Source organism: Oryza brachyantha, chromosome 8, assembly GCF_000231095.2.
Source record: "Oryza brachyantha chromosome 8, ObraRS2, whole genome shotgun sequence".
Classification (NCBI taxonomy): Eukaryota; Viridiplantae; Streptophyta; class Magnoliopsida; order Poales; family Poaceae; genus Oryza; species Oryza brachyantha.
This window is the reverse complement of record NC_023170.2, coordinates 16,865,272-16,885,991: the sequence shown is the minus strand read 5'-3', so window position 1 is coordinate 16,885,991 and position 20,720 is coordinate 16,865,272. Positions and strand designations below refer to the sequence as shown.

Genomic DNA, 20,720 nt, shown 5'->3' with positions numbered 1-20,720 from the left:
CTGATCCTACCTAGATTTATTTACGTGCTAATGAATATAAACATGTATATAATCATATACATTGATACCTGAAAAATTCTAGACAAATCTATAATATAGAACAAAAAGTTAATATGAGTTGTCACTCAAATAATACCAACATATCTTCTTGTACCTGCATTCTAGATAGGCCTGGGTTTCCTCTACCTTGAGGCTTGCTTGCTTGCTTGTAGCATGCAGGCATGCTGATGCCCACTAGGCGTGCAATGCAACAACCAGCAGAGAGAATCTCAGCATGTAAACATGGAGTCCAACTCCATGCCGTACTTCATCACATGATCAATTCAAGCACGTTTTAATTTTACTCTACAAATTGTCGATTGAGCAGAGACCAGCATGGACTTTGCTAGCAATTATTGTTGTACCCTGGAATCTCTGGATTGTGTATGTTGTACATTATTATTCTATCCTCGAAAAAGCTAACTTGTGGGCTTAAATCTAGATATACGCTATATCCAGATTTAAACCTTGAAATTCATTTTTAAGATAGAGGTAGTACATTGGTACTGGCCACGTGGAGTCGTACCGGCATGCATCTGTACTATACCTTAGCTATGAACGCTGAATATGTATTCCATTCATTCTAAAACATAAGTATTTCTGATATTTAATTATATACCTAAGCATTTTTATTATTTACGGTACTACTTGTATATCATCAATTATTTGCTATTTAAAATTCTTTTCATTTTATTCCCATGCACGTATCTTTTCCATTTTCATTTATTCCTTATTTATTAAGATGAACCATAGTATTTATCCTTAACTTCAATCTTTAGCAAAAGCAAAAGAACGTAGAAATATTTATGTTTTGATACGGAGATATTATACAAATTGGTGCTCACAATGAGAGAGGCAGCACAGACACAGCCACGGCCGTACGTTCCCCAGTGGTGGCTGGGTGGACCGATGAATATTCGGCGCCTCACATCGCATTAGCGATCGATATGATGCATCGATGGAGCTGAGCTATAGCTGATGCTGCCTGCATATTCATGCGTTCCTTCTAGTAGGATCAAGCGTGTCACAGTGTCAGCAGCAGCTGCTGCATCCATCCATGATTCATCTGTACCACATCTCCCTGTACACAGTACATGCATGCCGACTACAGCCACACCTAGCTAGGATATACTCCTAGATACTTCTATCTCAACATGAATTATGTTCCTAACAGAAGAGAACAATTAATTAATATTCATCAGTTCTAAAATATATAAGCATCTGTCTGTTATTTTGTAGGAAACAAGCTAGCTAAGGAAGAAATTAATTACTGTATAGGCATTTGTAGTTATTTTGCAGGAAATAAGCTATGCAAGGAAGAAAATATTTTTACCTATCGATAAATGTGGAATGAATGGAATTAGGATGACAGGTGAAGATAAGATGAAAAAGATTTTTAAATAAAAAAGTGATACGTGGCAGAGCACGATAAACAGTGCTAAAAATTCATATATCATGGAATGTGATTTGTATTCTAGAAGTACTTATATTTTAAAATATAAAAAGTATATGAATATATATTTGTTCGTAGTAAAGTGAGTTGCAGATTCACAGTAGTGTTGGAACGAGTAGAAGTGAGCCACTAGCGAGGTAGCCGATGCATGCTCATCATGGGGGCAATGGAGGTAGGTAGGTGAGGTCGCTTACAGCTAAAGCGCTGGATCATGTAGTACTGACAGAGACAGACAATGCCGGCTCACCTGATCGATCATACGTCGATCCATCATTGCATCAGGAACAGGATCATATTCATTCATTCATACACTGCATCACATCGATCGATCGAAGAACACCACACCCTAAAGCTAGATCATCACAATTCGATCCTATGTATGTGTCCAGGTTTTTTCAGTTAATTTCTAGATGCAATGCAACTGCAGATTCAGGCTTCGATATCAATCCTGGATCAGCTGAAGCAGCGGCGAGGTAGGTGAAACCGATCGAGCTAGAATAGCAGGCAGCTGGGGTGAGTGCTTCTGCTTATTGCATGGTGCTCTCCAGCTCGAGCTGCACTCGCTCGATCGATCGATCGATGCAGCCGGCCGGCCGCTGATATTTTCCTCTCCTCGGAAACCGCGCGTGTCAAATTGATCAACCTTTAATTGCAGCTAGGTTGTTTGATTGATTGATCAGCTATATATGCTCACTCTCAAGTGCGTGCTAGCTAGCTACTTCACATTACTGGTGATCAGGAACTGATCAAGAACGAGTGCCATGATGGCATTCATGCATGCATGTCTGCCTGTACTTACTTTGCTTTTCCCCTTTCAAGATGCATATATACATCATCCTAATGTCTAGCTACTCCTTTCGCTTTAGATTATTAATTTATCATTTGATGATAATTAGCTACTACGTACACCCATTTCAGATTATTTATCATTCTATAGCGAATTTCGTAGCACCAAACTATGACGAACTACATTGCTGTCCTGCTTATCAAATACATCGAATCGCTTCTCACAACAGCCATTACTCTATTTAACAAATTGTACTGGATAGTTGTTTTAACAAAGAGTCCAGATTTATATAAATACTAACGAATCAAGACATGGATATAAATCATGTATATTGATCACTAAATAAACCTGAACAATAATGTCAGAAAGTGTTATAATATGAAACAGATGAATTAAATGATTTAAATACTAGAGCTGATGACAAGTGTAGTCTACAGTATAAAGGGATCGATCGGAGTAGCTATAAACTAACTAGCTATGTATCGAGACGACACAATAATTGTGCAAATTGCATGCAGTGGCATACAGTCGTACGTACGTAGGTTGCTGATCATCATCATCGATCAGCAAGTTAGTGGCTGTTAAGACGGCAAAAGCAGCAGCAGCAGCAGCCCGGTGCTGCAAGTCGGCACTAGCCAGCAGCTAGCTAGTACACACGTACGTAGGAACAAGCACAAAAAGTTGCAGGAAGCTTCAAGCTTGGATCAGCTAGAGAGTGAGCAACAGCTAGCCACCAGCAGCAGCTCATCGATCGATCGGTCGACAACTAGCTAGCCATCATATCATCGATCGATCTAGCTACTACTACTTCTACTTGTTTGCTGGGCTGCTAATGGGTTGGATAGAAATAGATTAAATGGGTTGGTTTTAATTTGGATTGTGTTTGGTTGGGTACAAATGGATTGTAACTTCAAATGGTCTGGATTGGATTGGGTTATAAAGACAAATGGATTGGTATGGACTGAATTTGGTTAGTTTATTTTAGGTTCTAAATGGATTTAACCCGTGGAGGGTAAATGGATCCTTTAATTGGATAGCTAATGGATAAAATAATAGAAATACGTGGGGCCCACATACAAAAATCGACCAAAATTTATACAAAGTTGCTTTTATACATAACATATCATCCCACTAAATTTCAGTCAAATTTGATAAACTTTTATAGTGTGAACGCGAGTTTTAAAATTTTAGGTCCGAGTTTATACATATCAAATGGTGCATCCATTTTATAAGAGTGGGTTGAATCCATTTTAATCAAATGGGTTGGTGTGGGTTGGGCTAAAATCAAAGTTGGATTGGTTTGGATTGGATTCCAATGAAGAATAATTGGTACGGGTTGGTTTAGTACACTAATTAGCAAAGAAATGGATTAGAGCGGATTTGGATTGGATTACAATCCACTGACAGACTTACTTGATTGCGTGTGTGTTCAACTTCATGGATGCCACCAACATATATCGAGCTACGCATCTCATGCGTGCAACAACTTGCTAAGTTGCTGCTTCCCTTCTGCAGCTTCGATCGACCTTCCTAAGGAGCTAAAGCTACTATTCATGCATGGTTGCCCTTCGATGGTTCCATTATTCAGACCAATTCAGATCTTACTATAGCACATATAAGGATGTGTCAGCAAATGCTACGATGATATATTATATTACTGCGGATCCTTTATATTATGAGGAATATCCGCTAGGATCTACGTTTTGGTGAGTACTGGTAGTAGCCTACGTACGTAGGATTATAAGTCTGGGTCAATTAATTTATTACAAATTTGTTTAAATATAGTAAATGTATCTTAGCAAATATACAATAACGACATTAAAATTAATCAAAAAGTCACCATCGTATATTATGAACGACTTTTCTGTGTTTTTATCTTCTTAAGAGTTATTTTTCCCTTTCACATACATATGTGCCTAAAATTATATATGTTTCTTTTGTCCCAGGCTCACCCTTAGATATGTCATTGAGCAATATTAAGATGACATATGTTATCGTATACTCTCGTTGGTCCAAAATATACTGGCTTACTTTTGGATCTCGACAAAATAATCAAGATACTATTTTAACCAATAATATTCATAAATTTAAATTATTTTAAATAAAAGTACTCGCGTATTATGTTAGGTTGTTTGATGATAAATCGAGTAACATTATTTATATTTTTGTTTTTTAATAAACACTAAAAGTTTAAAATAAATATTTTGGGATGAACACAGTAGCACGTAAGGTTTGGTCCATGGATATAATATTATAGACCAAACTAGCTACTCCCTCCATTTCACATTATAAAATTTTCGGTGTTTGTATAGATTTATTTCTGTATCAATGTATGTCTTTGTATATATGTCTAAATTTATTAGCATATAAATAAATAAATCTAGATAAAACAGAACGTCTTATAATATGAAACGGTGAAAATAGTATATGCAGATCAGTTTGGTGGATACATAAGTAGGCAAGACTAGAGCTGTATATACAACTAAGGTAGCCGTACGTGATGAGGTATATACACCACGGCGTGAACGACCACATTATTTCTGGCCATGCACGCACACGCCACAGATCGAGGTTACGTTGACACTTGTCAGTGCAATTTTCAGTTATGATGTGGACAGGACTGTATTAACAGAGCATATGGTTTGTCGTTTGCGCGTGCCAACGTCACACCAAAGAGGCTAACAGACGTACGCTCGCGCGTGTGTGTATATGTGTGTCTATATATATATATATATACACACTGCATATTTTCTCCGTTCCATGTTATAAGATTTTTTGATCTCGATAGATTCACATATATGCTAATGAATCTATACACATATACAAAATATATATATTGATGTATAGATGAATCTAGGCAAGCCCAAAAAGTCTTATAATATGTAACGGAGGTAGTATGTATGTATGTGTGTGTGAGTATCTGATTAGACTGGTGTTCTATTTATATGAGAAACTAGGGTATTTCACTCGTAATTACGCAGAGCTTAGAAAAACATAATTGTGTACTATTGTAATTTGTATACAATGTATTTCAAAACTGGATTTAGATTTCATGTACCACCTCGACTTCTATTTTATACAATTGCATTTTATATACAACTACATCGATCAAATTACAATACTACAATTTGTCCCAACTATGATATGACAATTGAAATCTTTCCTTTTTTTGATTAATATGATCCAAATTTCTAGCCTCCACAGCAAACGTGGACACACGATAGCTCTTTTTCAAGCTATCATTATAATATTAATAGATAAATAGATTTCCTTCGAGCCAAGAAACTATACGTAGAAAGTTTTGGAACACAATTAGTAGTCTTGTTCATAATGCATATAATCTTTGGTAAAAATATATTCTTAATATCAATGTTTTTTATGCCTTTTTGGAGACTACAAACTAGGCACTGGTAAAGTTCATGCATTAGCATTACATATGTTTCTAATTTTCTATACCATGTAGCTAGCTAGATTCTATATTTGTACTTACTACCACTAGCTTGTTAGAAAAGAAATTTCTGGTAGAAGATTTGGCTGCATTACATGCTAATGTCGTCTAAAGTCTGAGAGTTTAACCTCCCCAATAATTCTAATGTTGACATTAATATACAGTACATGTATACATACATATATACTGTATGCATACACACATACGTCTTCGGAAATTCATCAAAATGGCCAAGGTACCAGCCAATGCAAATCTACTAGCTATACACTCCTTGCCAGTTGGATTACACTACAGCTAATTTAGGCAGAACATATAGAGGTGAAACTAGAGCCTGGAACTAACTGCATACAACATAACAGGAAATCATGCAAGTAGCTAGTAGTTGTGTTGGACGCACTGCACAACTTGCATTAGTGCTCTGGATCACAAAACCTAATTAGTATTTTCAATACCACAAAACACGTTAATTAACACGGTCTGAGAAAAGTCATGCATGTTTACATGTGCAACAATTAATTAAACATGATACACAAGTAGAATATAGCAACCTTTAGGTCTGAATGTGATCTTTGAGATGCTGTTTTAACCAATAGCATTTATAAAAATATATTATTTTAAATAAACGAAAGTTGGATATCATAATAACTTGTTTAGGGATAAATTTAGTAACACCATTCTTATTGATCGATCTTTTTAAACTTTTTTTTATAAATAATCAAAGTTAAAATATATGAATGAGCACTAAATTAAGTTACCTATGCTTTGAAATGGAGGTACTAGCATATAATCATGCGGTCCAAATACATATGAAAAAAAATCTACTATACATATGTACGGTTTAATTATTTGTGTACACTTGCGTTTGTTCCCGTATGATTGGGCGTTCCATGATTGGTAGGCGTGGCGTACCATACGCAGCTACTGTTGACTAGACAAAGCAGCGAAAGTATTGCACTACACGTCCACCGTACGTGTACCCCGGCCGCTGTCTACAACCTCGTACACGCGACGACACCTATGCACTTTAATAATGCAGCAGTGGCCACACCAGCACAGGATAAGATTGCACCCAGAAAATCCTGCAAATAATTAGGATGTGCATATATCCTTTTGTGCAGCAAAGCACATACATCAAGTTGCCATTTTGGAGAAGAACTAATGGGCCACATCAGCTCAGAGTTGGCAAAGCACTTCTAGAGTCCCAGTGGCATCTTAGGGTGAGTGGGAGGGAAGAAATGTGAGGTGGTTTAATCCTTTAGGGATAAACAGTACATGAGATCGTTGAATTTTTATCCTTATGTTTGTGTCTATACAAGCAAGCGAAAGCTGTAAAGTTAGACGAATATACGAATGTCTTGTACACGGGGCCAACCCTAAAGAGGTCGAGAGGTGCAGCCGCTCTGGGCTTCTAAATCTTAGAGACTTCTGCCCCTAAATTTTTTAGGTAGCATGTACAATGTTTTCTATATAAATATCATTTTTAAATGTAATTTAAATGTTTACAATAATAATTCATAGTATATATATCTTTTGATTATTATTATATAGTATGATAGGAGTCTATGTTTAGTTTTGCACTGGGACCATGAAAAGTCAGAACCATCCTAAGTACACGTCGTGCATGGATATTCCCGGTGGTAATCAAGCAATATATATAGATTAACACGCCATCGACAACTAGAAAGTCGATCTATATATATATATAACTTAAAGTCCGTTATAAGTTGCAACCTGAGTGATGAGGATCGGTTGTGTATGTATATATAACTCCTTTTTCTTTCTGTCAAAGAAAAGAAATTCATGAGCCTAAAAAGACAACCTATAATAAGAAGTATAATTACAAAAGCCCTTATTTGCGCGGAATGGGAACAAGTCAATGCTGTTCCAGGTAACTTTTGGCCAACTTGTATCTCCATATGGCGGGAAAATTGAAAAAAACAATATAATGATCAATAATGCAGTGGTACGTACATGCATTACAACACATGATATATCGACGACGAAGAGCCCTTCTCTAGTTTATTCTACTGATGATAGTAGAATACTAGAATTAAATCAATATCATTGATCTATTTTTATCGAATATCTGCGATTAAATTATACTATCAATGATATTAGAAATAGTAGAAATTTAGAAGGGTATTATCGTCCTTTTAATTGTGAGCTCCTCCCTCCGTTTCATAATATAAGACTTTCTAACCTTTGCTAGATTCATATGGATGCTAATGAATCTAGACATATATATATAAATTATACTCATTCATCAATTGATAAATTTAGGCAAGACTAGAACGTCTTACAATATGAAACGGAAGTAGTACCCTTTTGTTTTCCAAAAAAATCTAAATTACAAAATACTACTATTTAATTAATTAATTAAGTATAAAAATATTTTTTTAATTAATGACTGAGAATAATTTTGCTGGTATAATACTGGCAATAGAATGCACCGGAGAGAACCCATCGACGAAAATGAATCATGGACAAAATATATGCATGATACATGTATGATCCCTTTTGCGCAGGCAAAGATATGGTCTGGATGGATGTGCCTTGGTGACTGGCCCGGTGAAGGTGAAATGCTGTTTGCAATGGCAATGGCAATGGCAATGGCAACCAGATCGATGGTCAGAGATGAGATGCTTAAGATGAGATGAGATGAGATAGAAAGAAAAAGGGGATCCCCTACTACACTGCATCTGCATGCTGAGTGCCACTATCTAGCTTGTGCTAGCTACTAGTGCAGGTTTTGGTCCGACCACCCAAGTTGGCCGCCGGCAAGCCGGCCGGCCGGCCGGCCGCGCATCGACCCTGGCCTTATCCCCGCCCGCCATCGATCCATCATCTTCTTCCTCATCCCCACCCCACCTGCCTGATAATTGCCTGAACATTAATGGGTACAGCGTTATCAGCACTAGATTGCTGCTACTGCTGCTGCTACCATGGCCTGGCTCTGCACTCACTGCACTTGGTTTAACACTTTAACTTCGTCAGAAGATGGTCTAATTGCATCTATTAATTGCATGCTCTTTTTTTTAAGATGTTGAAAATGGTTTACGTCTTCAGACTCTGCGGTTAGGCGCATATGACATAACTGATAAATCCTAGAAATAGAAGAAATAAAGTGATAGGACGAACATCTAACTCCCTGTAATAAGAGAGGGAGAGAGAGAGACGATATGACTCCTAGTTTGGTGCTATGAATTGATCATATGGTCTTCAGATGTTGACACATGTTTCTTTTCTGAATAAATTTGGCATTTGTCATGTATGTAACTCGAAATTGTCCATGAAAATGTGAGCAGCTGATTAATTACAATTATCACTTTTTCTTAACTAGATTCTGATTGTCTCCTCATGGGTTTTCCATAACAAATTAAAGTGTAGCCGAGAGGTTATAATTATTGTAAGGGTCTTTTGCATGTGCATTAACAGAAGGCTAGCTTTTTCTTCAGAGTACATGCATCCATCACCACCATACCTCCCACAAGAAAAAAAAAATACTTTCTAAAAGTTAGTTATAGTTTTGCTCCGAAATAAAGAAAAAAGACACTCTTAACTATATCTGTATTACCACTAAAAGTTGTTTTTTTTTTGAATAACTCACTGATCACTAGCTTGCTAGTTGCTACTGTCAGTCAAAAAGAGGATCTCGTCTACAAGACAGAAGAAAATGCTCAAAAACCAGACGATATCATCATCAAGGGACCAAGAAGTGACAGGCATGCTATCTCCACCGATCAGTTTAAGCTAACCAATTAATTAGCTGGTAATCGTGCGGCTGTTTTGTTCTGAGATTGTTCAGCTGGGGCCCTTGACATTTCCATTGGCTACAAAAGTTTCTGTCTTTGTTTGTGGAGGTGTTTAGTAGTGGTTGGGATTCTCTCCACAGGCTAATATATACTCTATGTACTTTGATTGAACTTTTCTGGTCAACTAGCATCCAAACGTGTGTATAAAGCGTCTCTGAACTCTCCTCTCTTTACTTGACAACCACACATACAGATATTTACAAGAAACAGAATCGAGCACAAAAAAGCTAACTGAAAATTACTACTGTGACAAAAACAATACTGTACATCTGTACTGTACATAATCATGTCTTAACTAATAACTGTAGATTCACAATGCTATACAAAGACTACACAACAGCTGAAGTACATACGCAAGTTTTCAACATTATATTTTGAAGTGTTTTACAGTTTTTTTTTGTTGATGGTATATTTATAAATCTAAAATTAAAATCTACATGTAGTAAAATACTAGTACCAACAGTAGTAGATACTGCCATTTTTCTATTAGCAATTTTACGGTGCTGGAGAAGGTACTAGGATGTATCTTTTTTCTATGTAAATTTTGGTACCTCTCTATATCTACTATAGGACTGTAAAATTGTTCTTTTTTCTATATATATATATACACACACAAGTTCTTTCAAGATTAATTGAAAACTAAGTTATTTTCACACAATCAAGGAACTGTTGGTTTGTTCATGGGCAGAAGATCCTAGCCAGGATCCTGGTAGCAGCTACCAGCGTTTCCTTCTGGACCTTTCACATGTAGCAGCTGCCAAGTGGCGAGCAGCAGCAGCTCGAGTGAGTGAGAGCGGTCGGCAACGGCGATCGAGAGGTGGTCAAGAGCCGGATCGAGCGAGCAGCAGCAGCAGTGGCGCCCATGCATGCACTGGCCTGTCAGTGCCAAATCAGCCTGTATGGGCATGGTTGCGAGGAGGTGCATGAGCAGTCCACCCGGTCAGTTCATCGTCTCCCTTCTGGTCATTTTCGAAGAGACATGGCAAGATGCATGGTCAGATCAGTTCTTCCTCAACCACGCATGATAATTAATATATTCGAAAGATTTTGTTTAGCCACGAGATCATCCAGTTAATCGATCAGTCAGTGTACCTGAAGATTCAGGCATGTCACATGCCTCCTAGCAGCGAGGAGGAGATTACGGGATTGCGACATGGTGATCCTCTGATCCTCTCCTTCTGCCATTGCGACATGGAGGCCATTGAGAGAGACTCCTGGACGCAAGAAAATGACAATGGGGGAGACACGGCGATAACCGGTGTCATTTCCAGATTTCCTCCAACAGGGAACTGAACAAGGCAAGATCTGAAAGGGATAATTGAGGCTCAGAAACTTGGAGAAGGGTTAATTCGGTTGAAGTTTGCAACTTTTTGTTTGCACATTGGCAAAATAATCAGGAGAATCCTCTCGTTTCTTTTCTTTTTTCAGTTTTGAGATATGCAAATTCACTTTTGTCTCATTGACCAGAGTTAGTGGGCAACTCTTCTCTACCTCTGTGCGCTTCTCACTTCAATTCTCAGCCTCTGCTCATTGGTAGTAGCATGTACTGGGCAACTATGCACCGCACCTTTCAGTCTAACGGTTCATGATGTTAGTTGCATCAGAGAGATAGTGAAAGGGAGCAGATTAACAGGTTCTCCAACTGAAATTCCATGTGCTATTAATTCTTGGTGGTTTAGAGGCCTAGAAAATCAGTCACCATCTTCTTTTCTTCCTTACTTACTTTAAGCAAGATAGTATTTAACCACCTTGAGTACAGCAAACTGGAGAAGAAAGGTTCAGAGAAGCACAATTACCTTTTAGTAGTTTCAGACACAAATGGGAGCTGGAGCTGGAGCTGCCTAAGAGTTTGTTTTTTACAGCACATCTGCACTAAAGTCAAAACTAGTTGTTGTGAAGAATCTCCAGCTCAAGCTCTCCTTGTGCAGTTTTAGGCAGGGTAAGATAACAGCTTAGCATCTTTGGAGCTGTCTTATTAGCATGGAAACACATTTTTATGCACATCAGCATGCATGCCTTGTGAACAACTGGTAGTTAATATTGGCATGATAAGAACTAACTGCTCCCACCTTGGCTAATTTTGATATGGAACATAACAAACTGACGAACTATAGTGTTACAAGCAAACATCAACTTTCACAATCATTTTCTGTAACTGGATGTTAGCTATGCTGCTATAGACAATACAGCTTCAAAAGTTAGTATTAGTACTCATCATCAGGCAGATTCTCCCAGAACAATGCAATGAAAATAATCTCCGGAGTTTATGGTAGGCAGTATGAATATATAGGATGCCTGAATTTCTCTTGCTTGTGTTCTGCTTAAATCCTTGCATTGTTTTGTTTATTGATGAAGAATATTGAGGTGTCATTAAATATATTAATAAGTGTTGTGTTCATATACCAAGTTTTGGAAACAGGTAAATTGGAGGCCAGCTACATATCCACATTAACTCTTTTGAGCAAATCTATTCTCTTTGGCTAGCTGGTTTTATGGAACATACATAGTAGTTGTACTAGTACTGGTACTAGTGCAGTACTAGTGTAGTCTGCACTTTTGTGAGCATAAACTGTCCTAGTTGAACAAGTCCAAGGTGCTAAGATTGTCATTCACTTGTAATTTTAGCAAGCATGTTGTGTGCAAGAAAACTATGTGTAAAATTGCATGCAATTTAGCTGTTTTCCTTGCTTTTCTTTTTGAAGTGGGACAATACATACATCCCTGCTTAGTTCATCTGCATTTTCTCAACATTTATACAACTTCCATCTTGCATGACCTATAATGCAATATATGCAACAAGACATGAATTAAGGTTGATACACCCAGAAAGAATGCAGCATCTATGCCAAGAAAGACTAAAAAGCATGACAATAATGCGACGCGCTTTTGCTGGTGGTATGAACCTGAAGCCCTGATTCCTCAAGGGACCCAAACGCTGCATTCCAAGTCCCTTGGGAAGAAAAGAGCAAGACACAATAACTTATTTCTTGGCCCCCTTTTTTCTTTTGTGAAAAAGTTGCTTGTCTCTTGGCATGAAATCTCTGCTGGGGTCAGAAACAAATGATCGATGTGAAGGCTTGCAGAGCAACCTCTGAATTTCTGAAAGCTTCTTTTTTATATGTATAATTTGTTTCTGAAAGATAACAACCTCTGAATTTTCAAAACACCTACTTCTCCAGCATTGGTTTGTAATCAAATGGAGAGGCCTTCAGGACAGTCTTTTTTTTTCAATGAATGTGGTCTGATGTTCTCTCTATACAAGGTAAAATCCCTATTAATGCAAATAGTAAGCAGATCTAGTATCTTGTTGGAATTAAGCACCAAATGCCTGTGAATAAACACACTGAATAGTTTGCAATCATTGCAGCTGCATTCTTCAAACAAGAAGCACTCTATACTAATGCAAGTAACAGAATGGTCTGCAAACATAGTGTCCAACTGTTTTTGAAAGGAGAAGTGTCTAACTGTTGAGTACAAGTAATACTATCTAGCTAATTGATACTACTAATTTACACGGTTTCAACAGATAATTTGTACTTATGTACTATTCCACTATGTATATTTCCTCCTCCAATCAGAGCTCTGGTCATAGCAAGAATGGTCACTTAGTGGAGGACAGAATGTGCAGTACTGTTTTTGATCAAGCACTTTTCAGTGTTCATGGAAGGAGCTGATGTATTCTGTGTTCTAGTTCACCCCACCAGTAGTCAATACACACATATGTGTTGCTCTTGTCGGCTAAACTGTTCATACTTAGAACACATATATATGGCACCTTTTCTTTACACTTTTCACTGTATCGATTTTCTTTTTTGCATCAAAGATCTTCCTTGCGAATAACATGCATCTTTTTAGGATACGAGGAATGATATTCTCAGCCCCAAAATAAAGATGCAAAATGGGAATTTGATTTTTCTTTGTTATAGCTATAGTGGGGTCAGTAGTAATACTGTAAAATTTGTACTGAATCTTGTGAAATTTTTATGTTACAGATATTGCATGGCCTAAATAATTGAGAATATGAAATGATTAGACTGAGTTGGAGATGAAGTTTTTGGCCTGTAATAGTTTATAGTGAGGTAGGAATACTGTAGAAATTGTACTAAATCTTGTGAAACTCTGTGTTACAGACAGGCGTGGCCTAAATAATTGGGAATATGAAATGATTAGTCAATTGGAGTAAAAAGTCATATTATAGATTTTTTTGCATGCCCTTTTTCAGCAACTATTTGGATTTGCTTAGCCTTTTGGCAAATATTTTCGTAGGCCATGTACAACAGTCCTAATATGCAAGTCTTAGCGTAGCCATCATGCACATTGCCTGCCCAGTTTAATCATAAGTGATCATAAAACCCAGGTGTCCCAGTAGCCGTGTATATTCGGTGTATATAGAAGCGGGTCTTATCCCATTTCAAAAAAATTCAAGTCCCTTAACAATGCCAATTACCTATAAAAACAATGCCAATTAGATAATATTTGTTAACTGATGTAAAGGAGAGAGTTAAAAGAGAGAACACAACTGCCTTCTGACGAAACAAATACAGAGTACTTTATCTAATTTGACATTTTTTTGTTGTTTTGAAAAACAACATGGTCTTCTAAATCTATCTCTGACTATAATTTTCTATTAATATATATATAGTAAATAAATATTTTTTTACTTTTATTAAAATACTATTTATAGCTTATCTATACATGTTGTCTTAGTGTTTTCAAATTAAATATTTTAAAAATTATTAATAGTCAAAGTTTTAAAAGTTTGACCACACACAACAAGAATTATGAAACCGAAGGGAGTAACATGGTTAGCTTTTGGAATTAATTCCTTTCATCACTGCATTCCCTAACTTCAGGAAAAAGGTGGATGCTTCAGGTCAGTAACCTAAGATCGATCTAACAAGCAGTTAATGCTGCAGCAACAAAACTGACATATCCCTTTCTTCAAGTTAACTTTCTCTCTAATAATAGTCATATTATGATTTAGCTAGACAACAAACCAGTCAAGGTTTTTAATGAAGATCCCACCACTTCTGCTAGGTTTCAAAGCCTGGAGAGTGAACCATGCAAAAAGAGCATTTTCCCATTCTTAAGTAGATACCATTGTTTTCTATGAAAAAGAAGGTATCAAATTTTATATAGAAAACAGTGTTACCTCTTATCTTCTTACCTTCTTAAGAATGGAAAAATTGTTTGTTGATGCAAAAATCTTGGATGTTGGCATTATTAGCAGGAGAACAAATGTTGATACCAAGAAATTAATGCTGCAATTGTTAGAAGCTCGTTTTTGTTCTCTCTGAACACCAAGGCTTTTCCTTGTCCATGGTGAAAAGGACTACACTCTGTTCTTCCTCCTCTGTTCTTTTCATGGGTTTCATTGATGACTTCCCTCTGTTATGTTATTATCATGTTCTTTGATACGTGCTAGTGGTAGTGCCATCATTAGTTGGGCCTCGTCTTTTCGCTTCTGTTTATACTTATAAACAAAAAGTTAATTTTTTATCTTAAATTTAGAGTTAATTTTTGGTTTTTTTCATCGTAGTTTTATTTTTCAGAATTTGAATTTAGATCGTTACAAACACTTATATAAAATTTTTATTCACAAGTTATTTTTTATTTGTAAATATGTTATTTGTTTTTTTGGAAAAAACTAAACGATCACCCTGATTGCACTCAAAGATTGCATTCTTGAACAGAGTGTGAATCAATTCTTTGTTTGATTTGTGCTCAGTCAGCTGATTGTACACGAACTACTCTGTCTCTGTGATTATTACCTCCATTCATTTTTATTTGTCTTTTTGAACATTGACACGTTCTCTAATGTGCATTCCTATCGTTACCTTTCCTAAATATATATGTACAAAATTTACTAAAAATATAGCCATATGAAAATATTATTCATGAAGTCCTAATAATTCTTCATTTATTAATGATTTTTAAGAGTTCAAGACTTGACTATGCACATTCTAGCACTGCCATCCTTATAAGAACAGTGATAGTAATTTTGTTACGACAATACTACAGACAAGAAGTCAATTCATCGATCACTCAATACATCAGTTGGTTGTATCATTCTCCATTGTTATACACATTTCTACAAATAAACTACACAAAGGAAACTACTTTGTGACAACATTTCTACTGCTGAAAAAAAAAACTTTTTTAAAAAAAAAACTCTATGAGAGATCCAGCTTCCAAATGCAGCAAACATACTTTGTGGTCATACGTGTCCTACTGCCCTCATTTATGCATCCATATGACCACATACATATTCTGAGTGGACAGAGAGAGAGACAGAGATAGAGAGAGAGAGAGAGTTGAGGTATAACAGAATTTTCATATATCAGGGGTGAAAAAGAAACATCAAGCACAAGAGAGAGAGAGAAAAAAAAGCATAGGTTAGATATGCATCTCCCCTACTGTACAGCACCAAAAGTGGAGGCCCTCTCCAACTATATAAACTGAGGCCAGTGCCATGGCCAAACCACACATGCAGTTGTAGTAGCACTAGCCTTCCCTCTCAAGCTAGCATCTCTTGTGTCAGGAGGTTGGAAGAGGTTTTCTGGCTAGTTTCTTCTAGCTGGTCTCTCCTCTTCCTCTTCCTAAACTCCTCACTGAGATTAATTAACACCTTAATTAGTTTTAAGTAGTCTGGTCTAGTCTGTAGCAATGGCAGGAGGGTTCTTGTCTCTGGCTAACCCGGCGGTCACCCTCTCCGGTATTGCAGGTAAACTAACTGAGCAAACAATGCGTAATGCTGAAACTTTTCATCATCATCGCCGCCTACTGCTATGCCATGCATGATCTTCCATGGACAGATGCAACTCAAGATCATGCACTCTCTCCTTTTGATTTATTATGCTGATGATCAAATTCATGCTAATTGTTTGTGTTCCTCTGCACCATTGCATTTGGGCACAGCGCACACACGCTTTTGATGTTTCTAGGCATGCATACAGTTGAGCAGCTCACACAGTGCAGCAGGCAATGCCTAAAAATAATCTTCTCTTTTTTTAAAAAAAAAAAATCTCATCTGTTCTTGAGTTTTCTGTCTCCATTGATCTGCCTTTTTTTTCATGTTTACCAGTGACATGGGCACAAGTCACACTCAATAGTGTTTGTAGGCAGAGCTCAGCTCATGCATGGAGCAGGAAGCTCGATTCAAAAGACCTAGCACTACTTTTTTCACCTTTTTGCCTGAACACATGCCCAGTTTCTGGCCACACACACTAGCTGCATAATTGCATTGCATGATGCCTGGAAATTTAATTAAGCAGGATTTCATCAGCTAGAAATTGCACATATATAGTGGCTCATTAATAAATATATTGCCAACTTCTCAACAAGCATATGCACTCTACCCAGCTCCCAGATTAGCTTGCTGCTAATTTAATCCCAGCTTTTCTTGGAATGGAGATTGGTTGAGCAGTGAGGGAGGCGTGCATCTGCACCTCTTCGTCGCTGTCAGTAAACAAAAGCAGACACGCCACACCGCAGCAGCAGCAGCAGATCACTAGCTAGATTAGCCTCTACTATTTGGAAACCAATAGATCAGTTTTGCCATCACTAAAACAAAAATAATAACTAATCAATCTGCATGCGTGTGAAGAACCAGCAGCCTAATTAGTTAATGCTGGGCATGCAGCTAGCTAGCTGAAACTCTGAAAGAATTACATGTTACACTGCAAATGAATACAGTTATACTAGTAATTAACAGCGTCATTCATTTCTGTGTTTGATTTGTGCAGGAAACATCATCTCCTTCCTGGTGTTCCTTGCACCAGTGTAAGTGGCAGTAGTAATTAAATCGATTGATAAATTAACGTTGATCAGGAAATAAATAAATTAAGAAGGTGAGGTGATGTGTGCATGGTTGGTTGCAGGGCGACGTTCGTGCAGGTGTACAGGAAGAAGTCGACGGGAGGGTTCAGCTCGGTGCCGTACGTGGTGGCGCTGTTCAGCTCGGTGCTGTGGATATTCTACGCGCTGGTGAAGACGAACTCGAGGCCGCTGCTGACGATCAACGCGTTCGGCTGCGGCGTGGAGGCGGCGTACATCATCCTCTACCTGACGTACGCGCCGCGCCGGGCCAGGCTCCGCACCCTCGCCTTCTTCCTCCTCCTCGACGTCGCCGCCTTCGCCCTCATCGTCGCCGTCACCCTCTACCTCATCCCCAAGCCCCACCAGGTCAAGTTCCTCGGCAGCGTCTGCCTCGCCTTCTCCATGGCCGTCTTCGTCGCCCCCCTCTCCATCATCGTAAGCTAGCCACCCGCACTCTCCGATCCATCCATCATTGCATGTTCGTTTCGATCTCAACCATGTGTGTTCGATTCGATCGTATGCAGTTCAAGGTGATCAAGACCAAGAGCGTGGAGTTCATGCCCATCGGCCTGTCCGTCTGCCTCACGCTCAGCGCCGTCGCCTGGTTCTGCTACGGCCTCTTCACCAAGGACCCCTACGTCATGGTACGTGAGCCGCCATTGCCATGCCATGGTAGCGAGCTGCCTCCTGCTTCAATCTGACGAGCGTGTGGCAATCTTTGCAGTACCCGAACGTGGGCGGCTTCTTCTTCAGCTGCGTCCAGATGGGGCTCTACTTCTGGTACCGCAAGCCCGCCAACACCGCCGTGCTGCCGACCACCTCCGACGCCATGTCCCCGGTCACCATCCCCGCCGCCGCCGCCACCCAGAGGATCATCGAGCTCCCCGCCGGCACGCACGCCTTCACCATCCTGTCCGTCAGCCCCGTCCCGATCCTCGGCGTGCACAAGGTCGAGGTGGTGGCCGCCGAGCAGCCCGACGCCGCCGCCGCCGCCGCCGACAAGGACCTCCAGCTGCTGCAGAACAAGCCGGAGGTGATCGAGATCGCCGCCGCCGTGTGATCCACAGCCATCCCTCTCATCGACGACGAACACAGAATCGATCTCTCTCTACCGACGACGCAGACGAACGATGGCTGGAATTAAGCTAGCAGTGTGGATTATCATATCGATCTTTAATTAGTTGGTTAATTATTGGATTATTACTGTGGTAAGCGTGTGTCATTAGCTAGTTACTTACTTACTTAAAAATTACCGTGTTGATCGTGTCAGGTCGAGTGGTGATCGATCATCTCGACGTAGTTTGCAGCATGGGTTTGAGTCAATAATAAGAAAAGGATGAGGTAGTAGTGATCAGTCTACTCTAGTAGTAGTACTTCTACTCATGTGTGTGCCTTGGTACGTCGCAATCTCTCTGATCATCTCTGGTCATCTCTTTGTACTTAAACTCAGAATCAATGGAAGATTGTGACAGGGCATTGTTAGTTACACTGACACTGGCTACTTCTTTTAATCATTAATATTCACAAGAATCCATCGATCTTCAGTATAGGAATATTTTTTTTTGTCTAGGTGTATTCTGAGCACGTTTTCTAAAGTACTAAACGAAATATGTTACGTAGAATTTTTATAATATAAGCTTCTTAAAAAAATTGTGTTAATCTATTACCCTATCCTTTTGTTTTTTGCTTATAAGCCACGATTTGAATTTTAACCATAAATTTGGAGTTGATTTGGGGTTTTTTTTCACCGAGCGCACTTTTAGATCGCTAATAATACATATATAACAATTTTATTCATAAATTAATTTTTGTTTACAAATACGTTGTTTAACACTCACCCCCTATTATTGGAGTGGTTGAATAAGCTAGGCCAATGATATTTGAGGCTATGAATGTTCTTTGAAAAAGTAACTTGTATTATTTTTTTGTGTAAAAAGTGTGGTACCTTGAAGTACATTGTACTCTGAGATACTAAAAATTTATAATAAAATTCTTAATATCTCGAGGCACTTGAATACATGATAGCGAGGTGGCAGTGACGTGGGCAGAGCGGCACTCCAGAGCAGCTAGTGACAATGTGTCTGTCTGTTGCAGGGGATAGAAGGAGCAGCAGCATGCAGAAGCTGAGATAGATAGCCAGCCATGGCTAGCATAACATGATCGGTTGTGAATGATGACGACGACGTTGATTGCTTGGGCTACTAACTTGGCTGCTGCAGATCGATTGGATTGGATGGAGAGTGACCTTTCGTGCGCTGATTGGGCGGGCCAGAGAGAGCGGTGGATCCATAGATGGATGCTGCAGCTGCATGCATGGTGTTGGAGACCGGAGGAGGAGTGGAGGGGTAGGCCCGCCCGGCCGGCTCATCTCCATCGATCGATCTCTTCTTCTCCGATGCGATGCGGATGCGGATGCGATGGGTGGCAGTATGACGCTGCAGTGGAGTAGTGTGATGTGCTTTCTTGCTGCCGCCGCCGCCGCCGGTACCGCGCCATCGCCGTGGAAGACGAGGGAAAGATGAGCGATTTTTTTGAATTTTTAATTTTATTTATTAAATAATTTATAAATTTAATTTGCATTTAAAAGAATCACAAAACTTTTCTTCCTACTAAAAAAATATGCTGCTACCACAACTTGACCTTTGGTCTCTTGGATAGAAATGTGGGATGATAACCACTAAGCCATGGTAGTAATTGTGATTAAATAATTACATATGTTATACATATATGTATCTAACCACGGTTTAATCAAAAAATTCTCGTTTCAATCAAAAAAATTCCCGGGCAGTACGGCAAATTTTACATTTAGGATATTTCCGTCCTTACACTGTGCCGCCGTTTCGGGCCGTTCGTCGCGACCTAGTGGCCGTTTGCCACGTCACCTTTCCGTCCTCCTAGAGGACGGCAGGAGGTTAGTTTTGTGATTTTTTAAAATACAAAATTAAATTTGTAAATTATTTAATAAATAAAATTATAAATTCAAAAAACTCAAAGATGAGCTCGCGCATGCAGGCTACTACGTACTTGGGCCGGAACTGGGGGAGAGGTGAAGGTGCGCAAGTTGGGCCGGCCCAGCACGCATGCTGGACCGTGTCGTCGTGTATGCTTAGAGAGTTAGAGGCAACGACGATACGTAACACGATCACACCAAAGTGCGATGAAATATCCCAGGCCTCTCACAACACTTCTGAGAAGAGAGTGGTAAATCTGTTACCACTTATACGTAAAAGTGATAAATAGTTAATTTTCCCACCACCACCACCATATTTGTTCACACGACCAGGGCCACGTTCGTTTGAGGCGGTAAGTTAACTTATCCCGGTATAGAAAACATGGTAATAGATTAGTAGTATATGATTATAA

General features: G+C 38.8%; 1 protein-coding gene across 1 annotated transcript; it reads left to right on the top strand.

Annotated features, from left to right (window-relative positions):
- The first annotated feature begins 16,021 nt into the window (after positions 1–16,021).
- On the top strand, positions 16,022–18,704 carry LOC102703889 (bidirectional sugar transporter SWEET11). The gene is made up of 5 exons (XM_040526825.1): positions 16,022–16,263; positions 17,285–17,321; positions 17,420–17,792; positions 17,882–18,001; positions 18,082–18,704. The coding sequence occupies exons 1-5, from the start codon at positions 16,206–16,208 to the stop codon at positions 18,415–18,417; spliced, it is 924 nt and encodes a 307-aa protein (XP_040382759.1). The 5' UTR covers positions 16,022–16,205; the 3' UTR covers positions 18,418–18,704.
- The last annotated feature ends 2,016 nt before the right edge of the window (positions 18,705–20,720 follow it).